Genomic DNA, 25,457 nt, shown 5'->3' on the forward strand with positions numbered 1-25,457 from the left:
ACATCGTACTTCATACCTCCATGGAGTGTCGACAGCAACGGCCGTGGTTCGGCCCCTTCCGGCAGTCAGTGCCCAGGGTGTCGTCGTAGTGTGCCACCTCGCCGCCCATGGCCCTCGGACTCCTAGGCACACTTTCCCTCTCCGTCACCAGCACGTTCAGGACAGGCGAGAAGGAACTGTCGGCCTGCGTGCCGTTCAGCACCCGGACACCCTTGTCGCTGCACCCCTCGCACTCCACCTCCAGGCCTAAGTTCCTGCGACCGTTTACAGAACACTATAACTGACTTATTGGACAAATGTACATTGTGGGTGAAAACTATTTGTGAACATGTAACTTTTACTGTATAAAAACATAACCGATATTAAAATATAATAGCTGAAAATAAAACAGGGTTGAAACGCTAAATCGGGTAAATTTATTTTAATCTGTTATTTTCGTTCAAAGATAAGCGATTATTTACAGTTTATTGTGTGTATTTACCTTGACGATCATAATTTATCTGACGCAGTTATGTAATTTTGTTATATTGACGCATGCCTTGCAATATTGCAATTGTGTCCCGCAGTAAAAAACTATTATTATTATTCTATTTACTTCTCTTTATATTTTTTTTTTTAAGCCGTTTACGTGAAAATTTAAATCAACGTACTTTCTCCAGTGACACAGTCTTTGTCTCAAGTGATATAAATGCTCTTTGGAAATTAAAATAATTGAGTTTACGATTTGTTACTGATTTGATAAAACCAAATCATTAAAAAAAATACAAAACAGAGAAAGGTCGCAACGAGCAAAGTAGGATGAAAGTTATCATACCAAAACGATATCAATAACCAATTAAAATACTCTAGATCCACACTTTAACAACATTGTGTACATGAAAATCCAACACATGTTGTACCTTTGTCCTGCGAGCCACGACGAGACTGCCGTAGCTACATCCAACTCCACCCACCGCGAGAGTAGGTGTAGTCTGATAACAGTGGAGTTGAGGAGTAACGCTGGGCCGTCCCGCACCTGGTAAACCCTCAGGATCACCTCGCAGGGGGAGGCACTGCCCAGCGGCCCAACGGCGAACAATCGTAGGGTCGCCTGATTCACGGTCGCGTTACTCGGCCCAATAGGAAAGTACAAAATTGCATTTCTTCCTCTGTAGTCTCTCACGTATGGTACTCCGCCTGCAACATGACAAGTCTTTCAAAAAGATTGTATCACAAAAGTCGCAGGTATATGAGGTTACTCATACAACATGTTACTCACACCACATGTTACTCATACCATACATAATTTTATGAATAGCGAAGAAAACTTTTATCCCCACAAAAAAAGTAGTTACGAGTCTTAATATACTCGTACTGTTATAATCTCAGTAGAATGCGTTCACCCTATAGACCACACACTTCCGTACTCCTCGCACATGCAGTTATATCCCCTAAGGAAAATAATATCAAAGGGCTATGAATTTTAAATAAAAATATTTTTAGACCTAAAATTTATTGCACCACCTCAGGCTTACGCGGGGGTGTCATGACTGCCGTATAAGTTTTTGGTCCACAACTTGTGAAATATTTCGGCCTCATTGTGCAGAACCATCTACAACTAACAGATGTTAATGTGGAACCATCAATAAAAAAAACCTGCAAAAATGCCACACTTCTAGATGAATAAGAAATATTATACAAATAATCAAGAAAGAAATGGATTCAGCAAAGCAGATACTCGTAGCATAAATTATCAAAAAGCTGACAGTCTGCGATTAAGAAGCCATATTAATCACTGTTTTGTCATGGTGGTTGTTAATTGTCTACACTACAGCCAACCACGTTACAGTTCCGTTCTTCAACTCACCTGTATAAGCAGACTTGTTTTACTGCTAGTTTCGGTTTAACATGTATTGATTGAAGATGGTTCTCCACGGCGGTGCCGAAATATTTCAAAAGTTTAATTGTGTTAGCAATGTCCCAAGGCTTTAAGTAACGGAAAACTTATATGATACCCACGAGTTATATTAAATGTTGCACTTGAATACACAAAATAGTAAACAATAAAATTCATTTCTAAGAAAACTACACGTATTTAGGCGAAAAAATGCATTCTACTGGTTTGACAAATGTATATATTGCGGTAGACTACCCAATAAAAATCAGTTAACACTGACTACCTAATAAAAATCAGTTAACTATGACTACCTAATAAAAATCAGTTAACTCTGACTACCCAATAAAAATCAGTTAACACTGACTACCTAATAAAAATCAGTTAACACTGACTACCTAATAAAAATCAGTTAACTCTGTCTACCCAATAAAAATCAGTTAACACTGACTACCTAATAAAAATCAGTTAACACTGACTACCTAATAAAAATCAGTTAACTCTGACTACCCAATAAAAATCAGTTAACTCTGACTACCTAATACAAATCAATTAACTCTGACTACCTAATAAAAATCAGTTAACTCTGACTACCCAATAAAAATCAGTTAACACTGACTACCTAATAAAAATCAGTTAACACTGACTACCTAATAAAAATCAGTTAACTCTGACTACCCAATAAAAATCAGTTAACACTGACTACCTAATAAAAATCAGTTAACACTGACTACCTAATAAAAATCAGTTAACTCTGACTACCCAATAAAAATCAGTTAACTCTGACTACCTAATACAAATCAATTAACTCTGAATACCTTATAAAATCAGTTAACTCTTATTTCCCCCCTTATTTACGTGCTATAAAAACTGCATTAATTTTTCAATTACTTGGAATAAGTTATTTTAAATGTTAGGAATTTCTTTTTGCTTAAATAAAATCAATTGTTATTGTTGTATCTTTAGGATATACATCTTTAAATATATCAGATACCGTTGACTGATAATTAAATGAGATAAGGGCTAAGGACGTCGCACCGCAAGATAAGGTAGCCCTGCGATTAGATTAGCAAAATGAACCAATTAAAAATAAATGAGCTGTATCCTGAGGAAGCGCATGGATCCAATGGCATGAGCATTTCCGCCTGCACTTGGATTTGAACTTTTCTTGGTCGTCGTTTTTCCTTTTTTTGTGGTACATTTTTATCTATATAACTACTATAGTTGAGAAAACTTATACGGACCGAAACAGCCTTGGTGATAATTGACAGAACATTAATTAAAGTGGTTGCGCAGCCATAGCCTAGATATGCTGCATTGAGTGAACAAGAAGTGGTACTTCCTTTACGAGTCGATAACTCTAACGAATTTATGAGATCATTTGATATTCCCTGTGACCTCAGGCTTGCCTCACTTCAATTACTGTGACTGTGACTGTGACGTGATGATCAATAGAGTGACTGTTGAGCTTTCAAATAAGATTCAGAGGGCATTGATTTATTGTATTCGGTTGAGCTTCAGCTTATGACGTGATGATCATGTGCCACCTTACTTTAAACCATTATCCCTGCTAAAACCAAAAGAACTTAGGAATCGTAATCTCCTTAATCTGTTGCACGCAATGATTTACAGTGTGGATGTTGAGTTAAGCTCCAGTTCATCTTCCTCTTAGTGCAGCGTCTGGGATCTGATGTTGTTGCAGACTTGACTCCTAAAATATTATGTCATATTCGTCTGCAGAGATCCAAAAAAGGCGGAGACGAAGAAGCTCAAAATAAACTCGTTCAATCATTTCGACAACCTAGACCACAAATTATTAGGCCCAAAATTTCGTCTGCATTTCCGACAGTAGTACACTCAGAACTCGTAGTGGTACATCTTTATTATTAATTCCAATTCATTGGCCAGCATTATTTAATAAATTTTTCACTGTTTCCGCAAGTAGTTTGTGCCAGAAAACGTCATAACGATTGGTAAGCGCGGTCTAACTTCACCTTTACGAGATGTGGCAGAAAAGTAATGACAATGGAATCACTGAGGAGGATCTGGCAACACAGCAACCTTCTCCCTCTCACAACTTGTACTTTGGTCTCTCCCAAAGACCCAGTACAGGTTGCTACCTTGTCCAGTGCCTACGTGACTCGTTAGAACCTGATAAGAGAAGTTTTTCTGGCGTGTTTTGAAAATGGAACAAAATGGTTTGAAGCAACGGTGTGCTATTAAAGTTTGTGTTAGGCTGTGTGACTTTTGAAAAGTTCTAAAAAGCTTATTGGGAACATTCATTATCAAGAGCACAAGTTTTTCGATGGAATAAGACATTTATAGAGGGCGGAGAAGTAGTTGAAGATTAAGCTCGTTCTGGGAGGCCCTCAATATCGAAAACTGATGAGAACATCAAGCGAGTAAGGGCTCTGGTGTGGTCAGATCGTCGACTTACATAAGACTAATGAGTACGGAGTTGAGTTTGAATCGTTTCATCAGATTCTGACACAAGATTTGGGCATGAGCAAGATGTGTTCCCAGATGGTACAAAAAAAATGACAATTGATCAAAAAGACAATTCCAAGAATGTGTGCCTCGAGCTTTACAGTATTGAAAATAACCAACAATTTTTCAGTCACGTGATCACTGGTGACGAATCATTGGTTTTCGAGTGTAAGAGTGCCACATTTCCCAATCTCCTCGATCAAGAAAATCTTGCATGAGCAACTAAAAAATCAAGGCTATGCTTATTTGTTTTTTGATAACAGAGGGATCGTTCACAGGGAATTTCTGCCTCTAGGACCACCTGTTAATCAAGTCTTTCATAAAGAAATCCTAGAGCGTCTCAGGAAAGGGGTACTTCGCATTAGATTGAACATTTCAGACCGTTGGATGCTCCATCATGACAATGCCCCCCCCGTCACCCTGCACTCTCTATCAACTTTTTTTTTTTTTTTTTTTTTTTATTTAAAGGAGAGGCCGATCTCCTTTTAAGCCTTATTCTGTCCGTCCTCTCATGGGCCACAGGCCTGTGCGAGGATCTTATCAAACAGAATAAAGGGGAGAGTCGATACAGTACGAGGTTGATTGTACTGATAAAAAGTGCAACGGTCACAGACAGGATTTGAACCTGCGCTATCTCTAAACTCAGACCCAAAGTCCAACGACTTAGACCGCTCGGCCATCGGCACTCCCGACCTAACTACTGACCAATAAAGGTATTCCTGTGATTCCCCAGCCCACCTATTCACCTAATCTCAGTCCCTGTGACTTCTTTCTGTTTCATAAGATATATATAACCACTTGGAAGGGCGTCATCTTGGTGCTATTTAAAACATCCAACAGAGAGTAGCCGAGGAACTAAAAGTAATACCTGTTGAAGCCTCCCAGCACTGCTATGGAGGATGGGAACAACACATCCACTGATGTATAGCTGCCCAGGGAAACTACTTTGAAGGTGGTAAATCAATGTGTAAATACACAGGCTGTAAAAAATTCCTGCGTGGGCTTGATAATTCCCGAATGAATGCAGGTAAAGCAATAAAACTTGGTACATCATTACTACATCTGTAAATGTACCTTTTGAAGTAACTACCATATCTTTGTCACGTCAGGGGAATAGCCTGCAAGTAATCAGAAGAAAATGTTAAATGAGAGCATAGTTCGAGTAGTAAATCATATTAAATGTATTCATTTAATAAAATTAACTTTTACATGAGCCAAGACAAAAATATTAAACCATCTAGAACAGGAACTATATTGTAAATATTTCAAACTTTAAAACAATGTAATTTTTTAAAGCGTGAACCCTTTGAGATCGGATTTGGGGCATTTCACTCTACTAATAAAGACCTTTAATTTGATGTACTACTCGACCTATGCTCTCATTTAAAATTTTCTTCTGACTCCTTGAGAGCCAACCCCTTGAAATGACAAAAAATGGTAGTTACTTCAAAAAGTGGATTTATAGATGCAGTAATGATGTACCAAGTTTTATTTCTTTACCTGTAATCGTTCGGGAGTTACAAAGCTAGTGCGAAACACACTGTATTAAAATAGTTCAAATAAAAACTCGGTCTATAATTTTCTGCAACACCTTGTTGCAACAAGACGTTTCACATTTCATTTCACTTCCCCTGACAGTTGTTTTATACAATACTTTGGCGCGTCCAATAAGGAAATATTGCACTTCACTTGTCGTCGTACTGGATTGGTATTATATTCTATATTGTGCGAGTTAGTTCCATCAACACTATGATAATATTTATACTTTAAGAGTCCTTTTTATCTTGATTTAACCCCATACAAAAAATGTTACAATTTTAACATTTTTACGTCCTCATAGTCGTAGAATTGTGGGAGATCGTTTATTTTGAAGATATGATTAATGTTAAAAATATCTGAAACATCATTTTACTTCATCCTTTAAATATTAATAAATTATCTACTTAAAAAATGTTTAAAATGAGTTTTCTTTAAAATGAGTCAACTACAAAACACATCTCGCAACAGATGTCACAATATTTTATGGCAAGCGTTTTTATACAATAATACCTTAATGTTAGACTCATTTTAACGTCTTGAAGCTACCAAAGTAGGGATTTACTGAACCGTATTAGCTGGAAGAAACGTATGAATTTAAGCCTTAGAACTCACTCTCGATAACACGATACATTGGTTCAGAAATGTACGCAATATTTCGCTATTGGACTTACCATAGACTTGTATAAGACAAGTGTCTGGGGAAGTGAAATCAAATAAAAAACGTCTTAATGACAGATGTGAACTTAGTGCGAGACTTACTGGACAAAACATCAAATGTAACCGAGTGACCCACTACTTCCTCAGGGATACGGCCCACTAGGAGTCAAGAAAATTTAAATGTAATATTATGCACATCAAATTAAAGGTCTTCATTATTAGAGACAATGCCGCACACCAAACGAACAATCCAGGCAGAAATGGCAGCCGTTAACAGATGGATTGAATTTTCAATTAAGAAATATAAATCATAAATTTCTAATGCTTAAATCATTGTTGTTTCATCACTAGAGCATGTCATTTTATTGGGATTCAGCAATCATCAGTTGCTCTAGTTTTGCCTGTGAATAAATTAATGAAACTACCGTGACCTTGGTTGTTTACCTAATATTGTAAATTCAAGCCATTTCCGGCTCGGATGTCCGTTCGAGCTTGGGTTTGCGGCAGTCTACTTTACTAGAAAAGACCTTACCTATGCTTACATTTAAAAATGTTTTCTAACTCCATGGGAGCCGTCCCCTTTAACAAGTAAGCAAACATGTCACAGTCGAGAGTTATCAGTTGTTTGTTGCTCCCGGCTTGTGCAAGCGTAACTTTAAAGTGGTCGTGCTGGCTTATGCATTGACGGATTCCATTAAAACAAGGGCCATTGGAATCGGTATAAAAATTGGAAAAATATTTAGTAGGTACATTTTAAATTTGTTGTAACCTATGTAAAAAGGCTGATGCCTACCAAAAGGCAAAATGATTGCTCCCGGCTTGTGCAAGTGTACCTTTAAAGTGGCCGTTTCCGCCTATGCATTGACAGATTTCGTGTGTATATATATATATATATATATATATATATATAATAAATAAATATAATATATATATATATATATAATATATAATCTTCAATATTTCGATATATATTCTCAAAAATGATAAAATATGTATATAATTTGTGATATTCGTACAGTTGTCATATATATATATTAAAAAAAAAAAAAGAAAAAAAAAAAAAAAAAAAAAAAAAAAAAAAAAAAAATATGGACACTCACACGTGTGTGTTTTGTATTATATATAAATGATAATTGTACGAAATCACTTTGATGAAACCATTTCTAAAAATACATCAATTCCTAAACATATTAGAATGAGGTTGGAAAAGAAAAAGTCGAGATTACTTCCTTTTATAACCTAATTTACACTAATGACGTGTTAGAATTGCGAAACCGGTACAGTGACAATACTAATATATAGGATACCTCAATATATATTGAGCTTTGTCGAGTGCTGTAACTTTCTTCTCGCAAGACAGATTTATATATCCGATACACAATGGAGGCCCACACTGTGTATTGGATACATTCCGATAAGTTGAAACACGTGTTACAAGTTTTCCGGAGAACGCCTTTGAGGTATGTGACGGTAAAATCTCGGTAACATTATTGAGAAATATCATCGCGAATGATTGAATCCTTTGTACGGTCCAGCTGCTTACACATTTATTTGTTCTTCCACTTTACGAACAGTTGTACAATATCATCACAGACACTTTTTGTAATTTTTGTTCCACAAAACTAGTCCCGGAAACAAGACTGTTTGTTCTGGAAGCGGAGGAGAATTAAACTCGAGCTCGACCGGGAGAGTGTGTGGAATTGCCTGTACGGGAAGGAAGGAAGTTCTGCTATTCCTTCCCGAGGATATTGTTCAAGTTAAACGGCAAACTGTTGCGTTTTCTGATTTCCAGAGATGAATTTTAACTACCGTCATGTCTTATTGTCCCATGCTTCGTCTAATGTTGGGTTACATTTACGTAACTACTCTTAAGGCTGTGGTAGACATTTTAATACTTTCTTATTTACAGGGTGACCCGTAACTCTCTGGACAAAGGTATACTACGTTATTGCTCTGGTTAAGACATACATATTTTACCACATGAACATGAGTCTGCGATGCTTAGTTTCCCATCTGCCTAACTTTTTTTATCATAAATTAATATCTCAATAAATTAAATAATAACAAGTTTATTTCAGATGTTTATGATAACAAGGCCAGTTACTGAAAACTATCATGCAATTATCTTTAGTATTTTAAAGATGGCGGCCATAAAAACTGTTTAAAACTTTGAATATCTTAAAAACCAGCAGTTTTACTCAAGAACTACAAGAATAACAGTTTTTAGAGGATATTATCACAAGTCTAATGACACCAAAACTATTTAAGCAGAATAATAATTAACTGATTTAGAGCAGATTTTACTGTGACAAGACATTGGCCACATTGAGAGCTGCCGTTTATTCAAATTTGTGTATTCTTGGCTATCATAAACGTTTGAACCAAATTTGGTATAATTGAACTTATTAGTTCTTAAGATATACATTATTTTCTAAAAACACATACAGACAGACAAATGGGAAACTAAGCATCAGAGACCCATGTTCATATGGTGAAATGTGTTTGTCTTGACCTGAGCAATGACCTGGTATACCTTTGTCCTTTTTATAATAAATTAATTATAAAAATTAAAAAAAAATGTAATATCAACGGTATCAACAAACAAGGAATCATAAACTGTTTGACAAAGAAATAATACTTCACTTAAAAACATTACATAATCATGTATAAAAACTATTTATTAATATCAGTAATAATGTAAACATTAAATTCCCTATGTCAAATTAGAAATGAAATTTGTCACAAACATTAAATTATTCATACAATATTTTGCCTTTAAAGTACTTTTCCTCATTACTCATTAATGAAAATGTCTTATTACTATTCTTTACATAAAATAATCAATATTTGTCACTAACTAAGGAATTGTAGCCTAACGTCTTACCTAGTACAACTGGTTCTTTATAAAATAAATGATTAATCCACTCTCAGAAACATTTGTAGATTCCGATTAAATTCTTGTAGGTTGATCGTTTTTCTTTTGTGAACATAGATCAACCTAAATGTTGAAGATGGAGCTTGTATTGTCTACTAAAACTTAATTACATTTAGAAGACACAAACCAATACTTAAAACTTTTATTTTTGATGAAATTTGTGATGTGTCTGACGAAGATAGCCTTGCTATCAAAAGGCCTCACAAAAATAAAAGTTTTATATATTGGTTTTTGTGTTCTAAATGTATTTAAGTTAATAGATTAATCCAGTTTAACATTACTAAGTAACTGTATTACTTGATAGTTGTTAAGCAATGGAATTAGATAATCTGTGTGAGAGAGATTATAAGACTAATGAATATAGTTTCGGCCGAATTAATACAGTGGACTCCTTATATAAATACTAGACTATGTATATTTCCCCGCGGGTTTCAGGCTCTGGGTTGCTACCAGTATGGGTAGCAACCCAGTATGATGTGGGTTGTCGATATAACTTGTAATTGAGCTCAATAAATAGCTCAGGGTGGATTAGTCATTTCCATCCGAGCACCAATAATTGCATCAGTAATAGATATTACTTTTCAACAAGTTACGTAATGGTAAAATAACCATTTAGTGTCTTAACGAGGTTTTATATAATGCGTTGTGCTCCTTTTTCATCCAACTCGATTTAGTTGTTCGTGCAATAGACAATGACGGAAACTCATTTCTTATAAATATAAAATATTTTCGTGCTGAACACGTAATATTGGTTTATTTAATATACGAATGACTACAAAATAATAAATATATAATAAAAGGAAATTTGTATTTTTTATTTACATATTCTTTAGAACAAAACTCAAAGTACTTTTATGTATACTGGAATACATTTCTTAAGATATTCGTGACTTATCTAAATATTATAAAACATTAATTATAAATAAAGTAAGATAAATTATTTTATACATTTTCATTTTAAACTCAATACTTTATACAGTACAGTTACTGTCAATGCTTTTTGTCAATTGACAAATAATTATAGTCGATCACTTTTTGTTTGGAATGTTTTGGATGGTGTCTTATTGGAATTGATTCAAATGATGCTGAAATATGGACTGATCTGCAAGCAGATCACCTAAAAAGAGATGTCAAACACTTGGATAAGGTCTTCCAACAGAACACTCATTATAGCTATCGGCTTCACTTTCCAAAATTCGAACTTAAAATTTGAAGAAAGAGCTTTTCTACAAATTTTTGTGATAACCTTCTCGCACGTCTGAAGCGATACATACATTTTGTATTATTAAGTAACAATCAATTACTTACTGTACCTAGGTTTCTATTATTAACATTTTGTTGTAAATACTCACTATACTATTACTATTGAATTGCTAAATAACATAACTATTTCAATAAAACAGGTTTGTAGCTGAGAAATCCTTGACAAAATGTGTTTTTATTCGTTTACTATCTTAAGTAAAGTAAAGTAATAGTATTAGGTTAGATAACATAACACATGAATTACAACTAATACTGATATAAACGAAATGAGGTAGTGAAAAAGCAGATATGTCTATACGAATTACAAAATTCATAAGAGATACAGAATTTAAAACATGTAAAATATTACTAGTGGTATATGCTGCGAATTTGGGACAGTGCTTGCAGAATACAATCAAGCAAAATCAACGAAATGTGTTGTAAAATATTATAAAACTTGTTCAATTCACTCGGTTATCTAGTATTTTTTTTTTTTTTTTTTTTTTTTTTTTTTTTTTTTTTTTTTACTTCGGCTCGTCCTTACTGAGTTATAAAGAAATTTGCTTACACTTTATGGCATCACATCGAATAAAAAAATAGAGTTTGATAAACAGACTAGAGCCTTTTGTCTCAATTTTATTTTAAACCCCGATTACGGCCGGTTGTATACAGGGTATAAATCAAGTCCTGACACGCGTGGATATATTCCAAACGCATTGAGACATCGATGTAAAATCTTAACCATACCTATTAAAATACCTTTTTGGACTTTTTGGAAGGTGAACATACTTCGCCCCCCTTTTTCAAAGGGAGTAGAGGGGGGTCACTTTAAATCTTCAAATTGCAACATCTATCTTGTGACATATCATTTGAAAGGTAAACTTAAAAGAAACACAACGAGAGAACAAAAGATCTCTACGACGATCCTTGCAAAAGTTATGGGCAAACAACCCCTTACATCTAGGGGTGTAAATTAAGTCTTGATACGACTGGATATATTTCAAACGGAATTGATATATCAATGTACTTTCTTCACCATACTTATTAAATTACTTTTTTTGGATTTTAGACTAAAGAAATTTAACCCTCTTTTCAAAGGGGGGCAAAAGGGGGTAACTTTAGATTTCCAAATCGCAACCCCTACTTTGTGAAATGTCATATTAAAAGTAAATTAAGTAGAAACACAATATAAGTTCAATTAACTTAATTTTCGGACAACAATTTATGTAACGTGTGGACGGGCGTTGTCGTGGAGCAGGATCGGACTTCTTCTGCTGACCAGTACCGGCTGCTGCTGAAGCAATTTCGGTACATTTCGTCTATTTCCTCACAATAGGACTCTGCTGTGATGGTTTGGCCAGGTTCCAAAAGTTTGTAGTGGATCAAGCCGGCTGTAGACTACCATATAGTAACCATAGTCTTCTTTGGAGGTTTCTCGCATTTGGGAAATGCCTGGGAGGCTCGTCGGCGTCCAATCGCTGCCCAGAGCGTCTTCTGTTATCGTCTTCTTGTTATCGTACAGGATCCACTTCTTATCACACGTCCCGATTAGATCCAAAAAAGAGTCATTTTGGTTTCACAGAAGAAGAGCAGACCTTGAAAAGTGATAATGTCTGTGAATCGTTAAGCACCCACCTTTCGAACATCTTCACCTTTCCAATGTGTTTTAAACCATCTAAGACTGTGTGGTGACAGAAGCCTAGTTCCTGCTCAATCACACTGAGACGTTTGCGTTGTGTAGCTTTCACTAGAGTCCTTTATTCGTCCTCCTGGAGTATTGTAGTCGACCACTACGAGGTGCATCTTCAAGGCTGAAGTTTCCGCTGAGATTTTGAAAGTTCTTGGGGTCAAGGGTGAAGACACATTTAGGTAAGCATGCCAGAATTTCCTTAAGCTGTTTCCTAGATTCATTTAAATTTACATTAACTTCTTTTTAGTTGTGCGTATAAAGCCACATACAAAGACATGTCGAAATCTTCTATTTTGTAGATTCGTTTAGTATGTTTTTAGACATTAAAATGCTGTTTTTAGCTGTGCATATACAAATATATAATGCTTATAGCGTGTCCACGTACAGAATAGGTTAGGTAATGTGTCCGGCATTTGTAATAACTGGCACAATATCTAATGGCTCTCCATGACATAATGGAGTGGGATGTAACATATTAGTCATGACAGCCGAATTGACATGTGATCGGGAGTGCCTTCATTCAATTATGCAGCAAACTGTACACAGTATTGTTATACAATTTGCAGCAGCACCTGTTGCAGGGGACAGCCGGGCGGCTATTATTACTAATATAGTCAGTGTAATTCCATTTTGTCTAATATGGTGGTTACAAATTGACAGAAGTAATTATTATTAGATCGTCTACTTGTGATATTAGTAAAGAAACAGAGACAAACATGAGATGAAAAGTTTTCTGTATTGCTATTGAGGCTCAGTAATAAATAACAAAATATAATAGTGAACATAATGTTTGATGACAAGTGTTTATTTTTGTGTTTTAATTACTGAGTTATCTACGTAAATGAATCGAGGATACCGAATAACAATAAAACATTTCTTTCCTGATATTTTAAACTTTCAATGACGTACGTGTTATTAAATACAGTTATGCTAACTATTTTTTAATGAATAGCTTCCGTAGCAAAGAAACTAGGTTGTGTGATTTATCGCAAGATGAAATAAAACAAAACAAAAAAGTGTGTTGTAAAATAACAGCATATAATAAAAAATATTATCTAGTAAGATCATTCCTTCCAATTACTAGGGGAATGGAATTGTGAATATTCTTTTTCGTGCGTAACATTACGCAGATACAGATATATCTTTACATTGTCTGTTTTGTTTTTTACAAATAACAAAAAAGCCTTTATACTTGATTGCAGATAGTTACTTTCATAACCTTGAAACTAAAGTGAATGTAAAATCATCTAGTGAGATCATTACCTCCAATTACTAGGGGAAAGTAATTGTATATATTTCTCTCCCTGGGCAACGTAACGACAAAACTACAAATATATCTTTACTGGCTGGATACAAAATCCGAAGTACTCTATTTATGGATCACGTAGAATAGGACATAATCTAAGATTTGCAAGTTGTAATGGTGTGCGTAGGGTAGGATAAGGAATATGAACACACGGGTGGACCACATAGAGTAGGGCATGATTCACAATTTGCTATCCATTCTGGGGGTAAGTATGGTGGGATAAGGAACCTGAACACACAGATGGTCCACGTAGAGTAGGGCATGATTCACAATTTGTTATCCGTTCAGGGGTAAGTAGGGTGGGATAAGGAACCTGAACACACAGATGGTCCACGTAGAGTAGGGCATGATTCACAATTTGCTATCCATTCTGGGGGTAAGTATGGTGGGATAAGGAACCTGAACACACACATGGTCCACGTAGAGTAGGGCATGATTCACAATTTTTTATCCGTTCAGGGGTAAGTAGGATGGGATAAGGAACCTGAACACACAGATGGTCCACGTAGAGTAGGGCATGATTCACAATTTGTTATCCGTTCAGGGGTAAGTAGGGAGGGATAAGGAACCTGAACACACAGATGGTCCACGTAGAGTAGGTCATTACTCACAATTTGTTATCCGTTCAGGGGTAAGTAGGGAGGGATAAGGAACCTGAACACACAGATGGTCCACGTAGAGTAGGGCATGATTCACAATTTTTTGTCCGTTCAGGGGTAAGTATGGTGGGATAAGGAACCTGAACACACAGATGGTCCACGTAGAGTAGGGCATGATTCACAATTTGTTATCCGTTCTGGGGGTAAGTATGGTGGGATAAGGAACCTGAACACACAGATGGTCCACGTAGAGTAGGGCATGATTCACAATTTGTTATCCGTTCTGGGGTAAGTATGGTGGGATAAGGAACCTGAACACACAGATGGTCCACGTAGAGTAGGGCATGATTCACAATTTGTTATCCGTTCTGGGGGTAAGTAGGGTGGGATAAGGAACCTGAACACACAGATGGTCCACGTAGAGTAGGTCATGATTCACAATTTTCTATCCGTTCAGGGGTAAGTAGGGTGGGATAAGGAACCTGAACACACAGATGGTCCACGTAGAGTAGGTCATGATTCACAATTTGCTATCCGTTCTGGGGGTAAGTATGGTGGGATAAGGAACCTGAACACACAGATGGTCCACGTAGAGTAGGGCATGATTCACAATTTGCTATCCGTTATGGGGGTAAGTAGGGTGGGATAAGGAACCTGAACACACAGATGGTCCACGTAGAGTAGGGCATGATTCACAATTTGCTATCCGTTCTGGGGGTAAGTATGGTGGGATAAGGAACCTGAACACACAGATGGTCCACGTAGAGTAGGGCATGATTCACAATTTGTTATCCGTTCAGGGGTAAGTATGGTGGGATAAGGAACCTGAACACACAGATGGTCCACGTAGAGTGGGGCATTATTCACAATTTGCTATCCGTTATGGGGGTAAGTAGGGAGGGATAAGGAACCTGAACACACAGATGGTCCACGTAGAGTAGGGCATTATTCACAATTTGCTATCCGTTCTGGGGTAAGTAGGGTGGGATAAGGAACCTGAACACACAGATGGTCCACGTAGAGTGGGGCATTATTCACAATTTGCTATCCGTTCAGGGGTAAGTATGGTGGGATAAGGAACCTGAACACACAGATGGTCCACGTAGAGTAGGGCATTATTCACAATTTGCTATCCGTTATGGGGGTAAGTAGGGAGGGATAAGGAACCTGAACACACAGATGGTCCACGTAGAGTAGGGCATTATTCACAATTTGCTATCCGTTCTGGGGTAAGTAGGGTGGGATAAGGAACCTGAACACACAGATGGTCCACGTAGAGTAGGTCATTATTCACAATTTGCTATGCGTTCTGGGGGTAAGTATGGTGGGATAAGGAACCTGAACACACAGATGGTCCACGTAGAGTGGGGCATTATTCACAATTTGCTATCCGTTCAGGGGTAAGTATGGTGGGATAAGGAACCTGAACAAACAGATGGTCCACGTAGAGTGGGGCATTATTCACAATTTGCTATGCGTTCTGGGGGTAAGTAGGGTGGGATAAGGAACCTGAACACACAGATGGTCCACGTAGAGTAGGTCATTATTCACAATTTGCTATGCGTTCTGGGGGTAAGTATGGTGGGATAAGGAACCTGAACACACAGATGGTCCACGTAGAGTAGGGCATTATTCACAATTTGCTATGCGTTCTGGGGGTAAGTAGGGTGGGATAAGGAACCTGAACACACAGATGGTCCACGTAGAGTAGGTCATTATTCACAATTTGCTATCCGTTCTGGGGGTAAGTATGGTGGGATAAGGAACCTGAACACACAGATGGTCCACGTAGAGTGGGGCATTATTCACAATTTGCTATCCGTTCAGGGGTAAGTATGGTGGGATAAGGAACCTGAACAAACAGATGGTCCACGTAGAGTGGGGCATTATTCACAATTTGCTATCCGTTCTGGGGTAAGTAGGGTGGGATAAGGAACCTGAACACACGGGTGGTCCGTGGAAGATTTTGGAACTCGTTATGTTGGAACCAATTACTCAATTCGATTATTGTATGGGTGATACTATCGGAAAAGATCATTAATTAAACCGTGTATGCTGAAAACCTATACTGTTATTATCTGCACAATGTAGTGTTTTTGTTACCATTGTGCTGTTGTATTATGCCCATGATCGAAGATACACGTAGCTAAGTTGTTAAAATAATGCATAAACATTATTAAAGGGCATAATTAATGCCCTTCCCCAAATAACTGAGATGTTTTCGCGACAATTGGACACATCGAATCCCGGCTGAGAGATATGATATAAACCATGAGAGTATGTGGTACGGATATGTTATTTTGATATGTCTACTATTGCTATTAGGGCTTGTTTATAGAGTGATTACCTCTTATGTAATCGAACTATTCATTAAATATTGAATAGTTTGAATATCTAGTCAGTGATTTTATAAAATATTGTTAGTAACAGTAATCGTATATTTAAGAGTTGTTTTTAGTTTTCTTTCATTTCTTAAGCAGGTTTGTCAAGTTCTTACACGGCAAAGGCTGTGTTGCTTTACGTCTGTAAGATGAAATCAATTACAATCACCACAATTATATTAATGCCCCTGCAAGAAATTCACATCCGAGTTTTTAGTCTGAGATGTGAATCCCTCGGCGGCATCTCGCTACCACGGCGGCCAGTGTGTAACTTCCAGCCATCCTTTATTAGCACTAATTAATGTTAAAGACCAATTATTAATTTGATATTAATTGATTCTTCTCCAGCTAGATGGGAAGGGAGCGAGATTCATATCCGACAATCTTTACTGACAACGTCTGATACTACATTCCGTATATACTCATCAGAACTGCTCTTGTTCTGATAGTTCTTATATTCTGTGATTGTCTCTACTCAATTTCTAAGTGAAATAGGCCTTCCTACACCACGGCTTCCGAAATTTAACACAGGTTTGGGGGACACCAATCTGTCTAGCACATTCACAACAGTACTTTATGACAGATTATAGTACGTTATGATTGAGTGTCTGAGCTTCTATTTAAAATATATATTATGAATTGGTTTATAAATTACACAACTTTAATATTTAAAAAAATTAAAGACTTACTAGCATTCTGTATAACGTTAATCTATTTATCTAATTGTGGTTACTTTTAATAAAAGTAAGTAATACGATTTAGAGCCTTCTAAAATAGCAGATGCTTCGATATGCAACATATTTTAATCCCTACCCACTGTGTTTTTAGGTTTTGCCGAACACCCAACCTGACTAGTGAAGAGTCAGGGAAGACCCCTGAGTTAGCCTGCTCGTTCAATACACTTTAAAACAATAGTTTTGTCGAAGGTCGAAAGTTATAAAGTGAATTTGTTGGGATGATACGAAGAAGAGAATATGAAGAGGCTGGATAAAGTATATACGCGATAGCTTCCAAGCGTCCGAGAAAACGTTCACAATTACACTCATCAGAAACTGCTCTTTTGTAACGTGATACTATACTCAGTGATTTCCTCTGTTCATTTTCTAAGTGAGATAGACCTTCACAATCAACAGAATCATTAGGTGGAACAAGGTTGGTGGGAGCAGTTTAAAACATCTAATTTTAAAATCTACAATTTTAACTGTATGTATGTTAGGATAATTTTTCAGTCGTTGCATGTTAATGGTTTACTAATCGTCCTAAACTGTAAAAAAGTGCCTATCGACTATTACATAGCAGAAAGTTTAAATACCGACAGAAATACATAAATAAGTATTTATAATGTGACTAGAAGTTACCCGCGGCTTCGCACGCAATTTCCTGTCGAAAACAGGGATGCCATGGGCATATTATTTTTGAATGACACTCCTGAGATAAGTCACTGAAAGATATTCCTGAGCCATTTTAGATTTAAGTTTAAACAACGTCGTTTTGGAACCCAGAAGTCGGGGAGTGCAACAGTTTTTATAAGTACTCTTTTGAGATAACTTCAATGTCCCTCCACAACTCCATATGTGATTGAATAGCTCCAGATAGATTTATTAAACTTAGGAGAAATCCTATTGGCGGGGTCCATAACTATTCAGTTAACACTTGATGGGGGTCTATGTATCTTAGAAACAGAAGAGAGCATATTTTGTGTCTCTTTTCATGTTAACAGAATATGTTAAGCGAAGTTGCTCATGACTCTTATTCTAATCTTTATGCGTGTGTCACCACTTCTGGTTCGAAATAATTACATTTCCGACGCCAAGTGTGAGTTTGAATTGCTTTCAGACCAAGAAAAAAGTGTCAAAAGGTCAAAATTGCTTATGGCCGTTGTAATTTAATCCGGTCTAATGTATTTCTAGTGCTATAGTTGAGTTTGCATCGTTTCCTTGTTCAAAAAATTATAATTAATTCACAGATCTGAGAAGCGTACTACGATCATAAATCATTTAATTTCGGCCATTGTAATATACTTCCAGTACCAGATGTTTCTGGTACCACATTTGAGTTTGCCTTGTTGCCCCGATAAAGAAGATACATATTACGGTCTGAGAAACCCACTTGCGTCAAAAACAACTATGGTAGAGTTGTTGCTGTCTTTGTATCTGTATTAAAAGATATATAACAAATTCGCCTTCGATATCTGCATTACGCGATTGATTAAACACTGCATACTTAATGTTTGCTAAATGTAGAGTTAAAAGCATATTTCTAATAAAACTTATAATTTTCTTATCTGGATATACTCTGTTTCATCAGCGTTTGCAGAAAAAATTGAAATAAGAAGTGTTTTTCCTATCAAGCGTACTCTATGCCTTGAGGACTTTAAATATACACAAATTTTAAATTATAGTCAAATTAATTTATAGTAACATGTGTTTGCTGCAATGGATTTCTTGTGGGAATTTTCGCAACTTTTAGGCGAGAAGGGCTGAGCCCTGATGTCGGAGAGGAAGATCCTTCCTTAGTGCACCCCTAGGGCACAAGGTAAGTCTGTGTACCAAATTTTATGTTTCTGAAGGATCATGGTTTTTGATCATGGACGTTGATGAATCAGTTAGTCAGAACATCTAAGATACATAAACATTAAAATTATACATTTAATCTGGATACAAATAACTGGGTACACATAAATGATTATCAAACAAGAATAAGTAAGCTACAAAGAATCAAGAAAATACTAAAAAGCATATAAAAATTGAAATTGAAAGTAAAATAAATGTGTGTCTTAAAAACCTATTGGCAGGTTTTAAGTTGTAATTCTCATAACGTAGGTTACATATGTTTTTAACATATAAAGATAGAAAGTCTGTTATCCCCTCATATAATCCATTGTCAATAACCAACTTTAAACAACTGTTTGTTGATCAAGTCTCCAAATGAATGAATTATAATACTTAGTAGAAGTTATGGCTAATTTTCCAACGTAGATAAAAGAGTATGGCTGGTTAAAATAGTAGATTATTTCACTATACCTTGATTACGTACAGGACGCGTTACATAAACGTAAAATAATTTGCCATTAAAACACTTGTATAAACATACAAACAAAATATTCCACTAGTTTTAGTGGAATAGATTAAAAATAATCTATTTTTAATTTGTCCAAATTTGGACTTTTAGGCAAAAACATCTTGTGGCATACTGTTGGAAAGCTGACCATACTGAAATTGTTTTATGAAACTATACGGACGCAGATATGAAGTATTGTGTAGATGTCAAGCACAGTTACACCCGCAATTTCACAGCGTAATATTCTTAGAATCGTTCACAAAAAATGTTAAAGATACACTACGCAAGAATTCTTTACATTTCAAAAAATGGAATTGTAACTCATGTCCCCCAATTTAACTGGAAGGAAATGATTTTAATTGGGTTTCTTGGGAATGACGTAGAGGGGAGTAATTTCGTTTCACCTTTCTCTGTCAAACCGCTCTTACATAATTGAATTGTAACACCTTTTGAGGTCCACTCTGAGCAGGTGTTAATTTCTTCTGTTATTTGGTTGGGTTTTATAGGATTGTATAAAAAGTCGTTTCTGTTCATGACTAATTTGATTGTGATATTTTCGTAAATTATAGGACGAATACATATTGTTTGAAGAACTACGGCACAATTGTTTCTTTTCTTGTGCACTTTGCATATGTTATTTTGTAAAAATGCTTTACTCATTGAAGAAAGAAAGATTGCAAATGACGTATCAAACCTAAATCAGTTGGATACCAAGTATCATTGAATAAATATAACCAAACAACAATGATGCCACAATGAAGCAAGTACTTGCCACATAAATAATACCAGCAGGAGAAACCATAATATTCCTCATAACTAGATACTGTATTCTTTATAAGCGAGTCAGTCATTCAATAACAGTCCTTCTAGAGGCGCTTACTTTATTGGAGGAAGCCAATCAGTTCAATTTTATGGGCGGCTTTCCTTGTTTTTTTTTATAGATTTTTAGAGGTATATTTATGCCATTATGAATTTATTTTTATGTTCCGGGGGGAAATGTATAAATAAATGCAGGATATGGCATTTGCTGGGCGGAGAGCATACGCAAGGAGCTTCTAGGAGACGTCATTAACCACAGGGTGCTCTTATAGGAAGACAGCTACCAGATGCTAGGAGTTTTATTAGATATTGCAGGGACCAGAGAGTTTTCAGAGGGTGGAGTATCAATAAAACCAAGAGTTCCCGTAGGTCAAAAGCATTAGAAACTGGAAGCTAGCAAGGAGGCTGAGAGCTCTATGTTTGGGAAACCAAAGCCCTCATAATTCCGAGAATTTTCAGAGAATGGATAGTTTATAAAGCCAAGAACTTGCTAAGGCTGGTAAAAGTAAAGTAAAGATTTCTTATTTTACCAGGTGAAGTTAAAGCTAAGAAGCATTCTCTAACACTTAACCTGGGGACCAACGGCTTAAAGGTGACTTCCGAACCACCACCAATGGTCGGCCGGGCAGGCGGGCTGCTTGCAAGGACAGGATCACTCAGCGGTCACCTATCCAAGCAGCAGCCACGCTCGACGTTGCTTGATCTTGTTGCTGTTATACTCTACAAGGCAAATGCTCTCAGCGGTAGGAACTCGTATAAACTAGAAAATTGTCATTCCTTTTATAAAAATTTAGATATTTAAAATACGTGTTCATGATCAATGTACAGATACTGTATATTTTAATGAGAGATAAATACCTATATGTCTCTTGCTTGCTTAGGAATTTATATTCTTTGACCAATACATTATGAATCAATATAGTTTTTCAAAACAAAGACCTGTGGGAGGGAAAAACAGGCTTCATAAACAAAACTGTTAGTGCACATGAAATGAAAGAATGTACAGATCGACTGGTGGTTTTTAAAAGTTCACTTGCAAGAATATTGCCAATTCTACGATTATTGATGCGTTAATTTGGGATTGCGCAATATAGAGACTCGTGTGGTGAGTATAATTTTAAAAGAATCAACTTTGGAAATTGAAATTTTTCAGTCCGAATGCAATAAACATTTCACCACTACAGGCACTACCGTACTATTGTTCATGAGGCAGAGGCAGAGAGAGTGAAGAGGATAAAACATGCTGTGAGTAGAATACTAATTTGACTCTACACCCAATTCTCTATTTTAATCAATCTCTAGTAATTTTAAAAAGTAATATATATTGAATCCATAACATACAGATTGACCTGAAAATACCCAACCCGAACCCAATAACCCAATATTAGTACTCTGTACAAAATTCTCAATTTGTAATGTAGGATGTTATGGTAAATCAAAATAACCTGTGGGTTGGATTTCCCATAACTATTTCCAAAGCCTTCTCATCACATTTCTTTTTATGTATGTACGATCTACTTTCTTTTTAGTAGTTATTAACATTTTGAGGATCATAGATCCAGCATAAACGTAATTCTTTAGTTAGGCTTAAATTTCAAAGGGCCCAACATCCGTGGTTTAAATGACTATAAGTCAATTTATTAGAAGTAATCATTTCTGAGTATTCAGTATAAAACAGTATCACTCATAGTTCCACCAGAATGCATTGTCTGGATAGGCTGAAGTGTTGCTAGTAACATTTGCACACGTGGTTTACTTCGTAATAAACTACGATTTTTGGTTCGAAAAGTATATTTTTTGAATATTCATAGTTGTTTAAGATAGCGTCCTTAAGACAGACAAAGTAGAGCTTGTATAATCACGCCAAGAGGTATCACAGGCATTTACGGGAGGATATTTCAAATTTCGTGAACAGGCCAAAATAAAAAACTGCTGATCATCAGTTTTGTATGTATACAAATATGACATTTTTACGGTATGTAAAATTATAGCTTCAGGTAGTTCCACCTTTCTTTTATTCTTTTAGTTAACGGTACGTATAATTTAAGAAAACTACATTTTTCAAAACAATTTTTTCAAGGAAACTAAACATTTTTATAAAAAGAAAAAATGTCATGTTTTACGTGATATTGGGTACGGTATCATCCCGAGGCTACTATTTTTGGAAGAATATATCTTACTGGGGACCTAAAAACTGCATTATTAGAAAGAACAGTGTTTATTTGACTTACTGTAAACATTACATGTAGTTATGATCATTGGTTCTTGTTCTTTGCCTTCCAAAATGAAGCGATGTCCTCGCGGAGGCCACACTGACCCTATGTACTACTAGGCTATATAAGTAAGTAAATATATACGAACGTATTATAAACATAAAAATCTAACGAGCGCCCACGTGATCTGAGCTTGAATTTAGGTACTATCTCAGGGGGTGTTTATCTCTTATCTCCAGAAGTGCGGGGTGGTGCCCGCACTGATGGCCAGGGGCATTTTCGATCGGTACTTTCTCCACCGAAGACCACTTGGCAGATCGGCCAACGTGGTCTAACGTCTGGAAAATTGGAAGATCTGGGACGTGATATGAGGTCGGGAAAGTACCGTTCGGAAATGCCCCTGGCCATCAGTGCGGGCTTCGGTGGCGCCTCATACTTCGGGCGATAAGAGATAAACATTTCCTGATAAAGTACCTAAATTCCAGCTCAGATCATATGAGCGCTCCTAAAGTAATTTTTAAACTTTACTACTACTAGTAAAATATTGATGATAACTTAAAATAACCTACGTATATCGCGTGATAACAAATAGCAGATAGGAACAGAGTGCCGACATTATTGTTCTTCTTGCCGACATAGTTTCCTTTTGGGAGGCAGAAAACAAGCACGGTTCTTGATAATGACATTTAATTTTCACATTACGTCAAATAAAGTCTGTTACTTCAAATAATGTGTTTTTTTTTTACGGTTTACGTTAGGGCAACCCCTTCAAAAAATACCGCTTTTCTTTGGTATAATTTTAAAATGCCTACTACATCTCCTAAAATTACCGGAAAAATTAGTTTCCAACTTTTGAGTCTAGAAATGGTACCTTATGGCTCCGACATATCCTTTCTTTGATCCAAAACCTGATCACACCATCTTAGTTAATACAGCTGAAGTATTATTGGTTAAGACTATAATTTCCGATATTTCAGGATGAGTCTTATAATTGAGCCGACAAGAGACATCCGTAGTACACGTTACATAAACCGTAGTTCGAGTACCACCTCTGGTAGGTACAAAAATAAAAAAAAGTAAAAGCGTAAGACTACCCCGCTTAAGTTGACAGGATGAAGCAGTTTAGAGTATGGTGTGTCCAAGGTTTGAGTACCGAAGTGAGCGTAGCTCTGGAAGCGCTGAGTGGTGGTGTACGTGTCTCTCTGCTGCCTCAGTCTCCTGTTCTCACGTACAGTCTGCAGGTAGTTCTCGTACTTGGTCGCGTACTCGACCTCGCTGATGTTCATCTGTCGACAAAACAACGCTCGCATTAGAGCAGTCAACAATAGAGATTTCGCTTCGAGAACAATCAACTAGCATCAGGAATATTGTTTAAATGTGTTCTCTGCTTTACGGCATGGTAGGTTTAACAACGTAGAAATTACGTTGAATATGCTAACCCTTGTTTGTTGTTTGGTATTTTTTTAAATTTATTTTATTTGCTCGCGAAGGATATCAAGCCGAGTGAACAGGAAAATTGTATCAACCGACAAAAGGTGTCTTAATATATCATGGGTAGTAAAATTTCTTTAGTTTAAACATTTTAAGTTTAAGACTATCTTTAAATGCGGCTGTAATTTTACGTTGTCTACATCGGAGTTAGACGCGTTACAAAATCGTCCTGTGTATTATCAGTTATGAGTGACAAATAATCAATAATATTCCTTAATAAATATTTAGCGTAAATATTTCCATAGCTTAACAAGAGCTTGACGAACTCGTTCGGTATTATAATTAATAATTTGTAGAAACTGCAAACCTTTTATCTACAGTTGTAATTATCTTTTATATAACGTCAATCGTAATTAAAACATGAAATTAAATGAAATAAATTCTTGGCATATCCGCATATAAAGATCATCAATATAATTCAATATCTTTACAAACTTACAAATAATAGTAAAATATAAAATAATAATTCATGTCTAATAAGAAAGTATATGGTATAATTAATTGTAATATTGTTGTCTGTAAGTGTGTTTGCTATGTATCATTGTTACGTCTGTACGTTTGTCCCCTGTAGTATTGGTACGTCTGTTAGTAGGTGTACTGTTAACTATTGTTACGTGTCTACTTGTGAGTCTTGTAAAATATTGTTACGTCTGCACGTATGATCTCTATAGTATTGGTACGTCTGTTAGTAGGTGTACTGTTAACTATTGTTACGTGTCTACTTGTGAGTCTTGTAAAATATTGTTACGTCTGCACGTATGATCTCTATAGTATTGGTACGTCTGTTAGTAGGTGTACTGTTAACTATTGTTACGTGTCTACTTGTGAGTCCTGTAAAATATTGTTACGTCTGCACGTATGATCTCTATAGTATTGGTACGTCTGTTTGTAGGTGTACTGTTAACTATTGTTACGTGTCTACTTGTGAGTCCTGTAAAATATTGTTACGTCTGTACGTATGATCTCTATAGTATTGGTACGTCTGTTAGTAGGCATACTGTTAACTATTGCTACGTGTCTACTTGACAGTCAAGTGTGATATTGCTACGTATGTATGTGTGTCCTGTGTAATATTGTTACACCTGTATGAGTATCCTGTGTAATATTGTTACACCTGAACGAGGATATCCTGTATAGTGTTGTTACACCTGTATGTGTGAGTCCT

At 36.2% G+C, this 25,457-nt stretch overlaps 1 protein-coding gene across 1 annotated transcript in view; it reads right to left on the reverse strand.

Moving 5' to 3' along the window:
• Nucleotides 1–25,457, reverse strand: part of LOC124369966 (bone morphogenetic protein 5) — a 132,570-nt gene that overhangs the window by 10,673 nt on the left and 96,440 nt on the right. The window contains exons 3-5 of the mRNA XM_046828199.1: nucleotides 23,955–24,087; nucleotides 900–1,176; nucleotides 17–254 (exon numbers count right to left, since the gene is read on the reverse strand). Of these exons, the coding sequence (XP_046684155.1) occupies nucleotides 17–254; nucleotides 900–1,176; nucleotides 23,955–24,087 (648 nt within the window). The remainder of the gene's footprint in view (nucleotides 1–16; nucleotides 255–899; nucleotides 1,177–23,954; nucleotides 24,088–25,457) is intronic.

Source organism: Homalodisca vitripennis, chromosome X (genome assembly GCF_021130785.1).
Source record: "Homalodisca vitripennis isolate AUS2020 chromosome X, UT_GWSS_2.1, whole genome shotgun sequence".
NCBI classification, from domain to species: Eukaryota; Metazoa; Arthropoda; class Insecta; order Hemiptera; family Cicadellidae; genus Homalodisca; species Homalodisca vitripennis.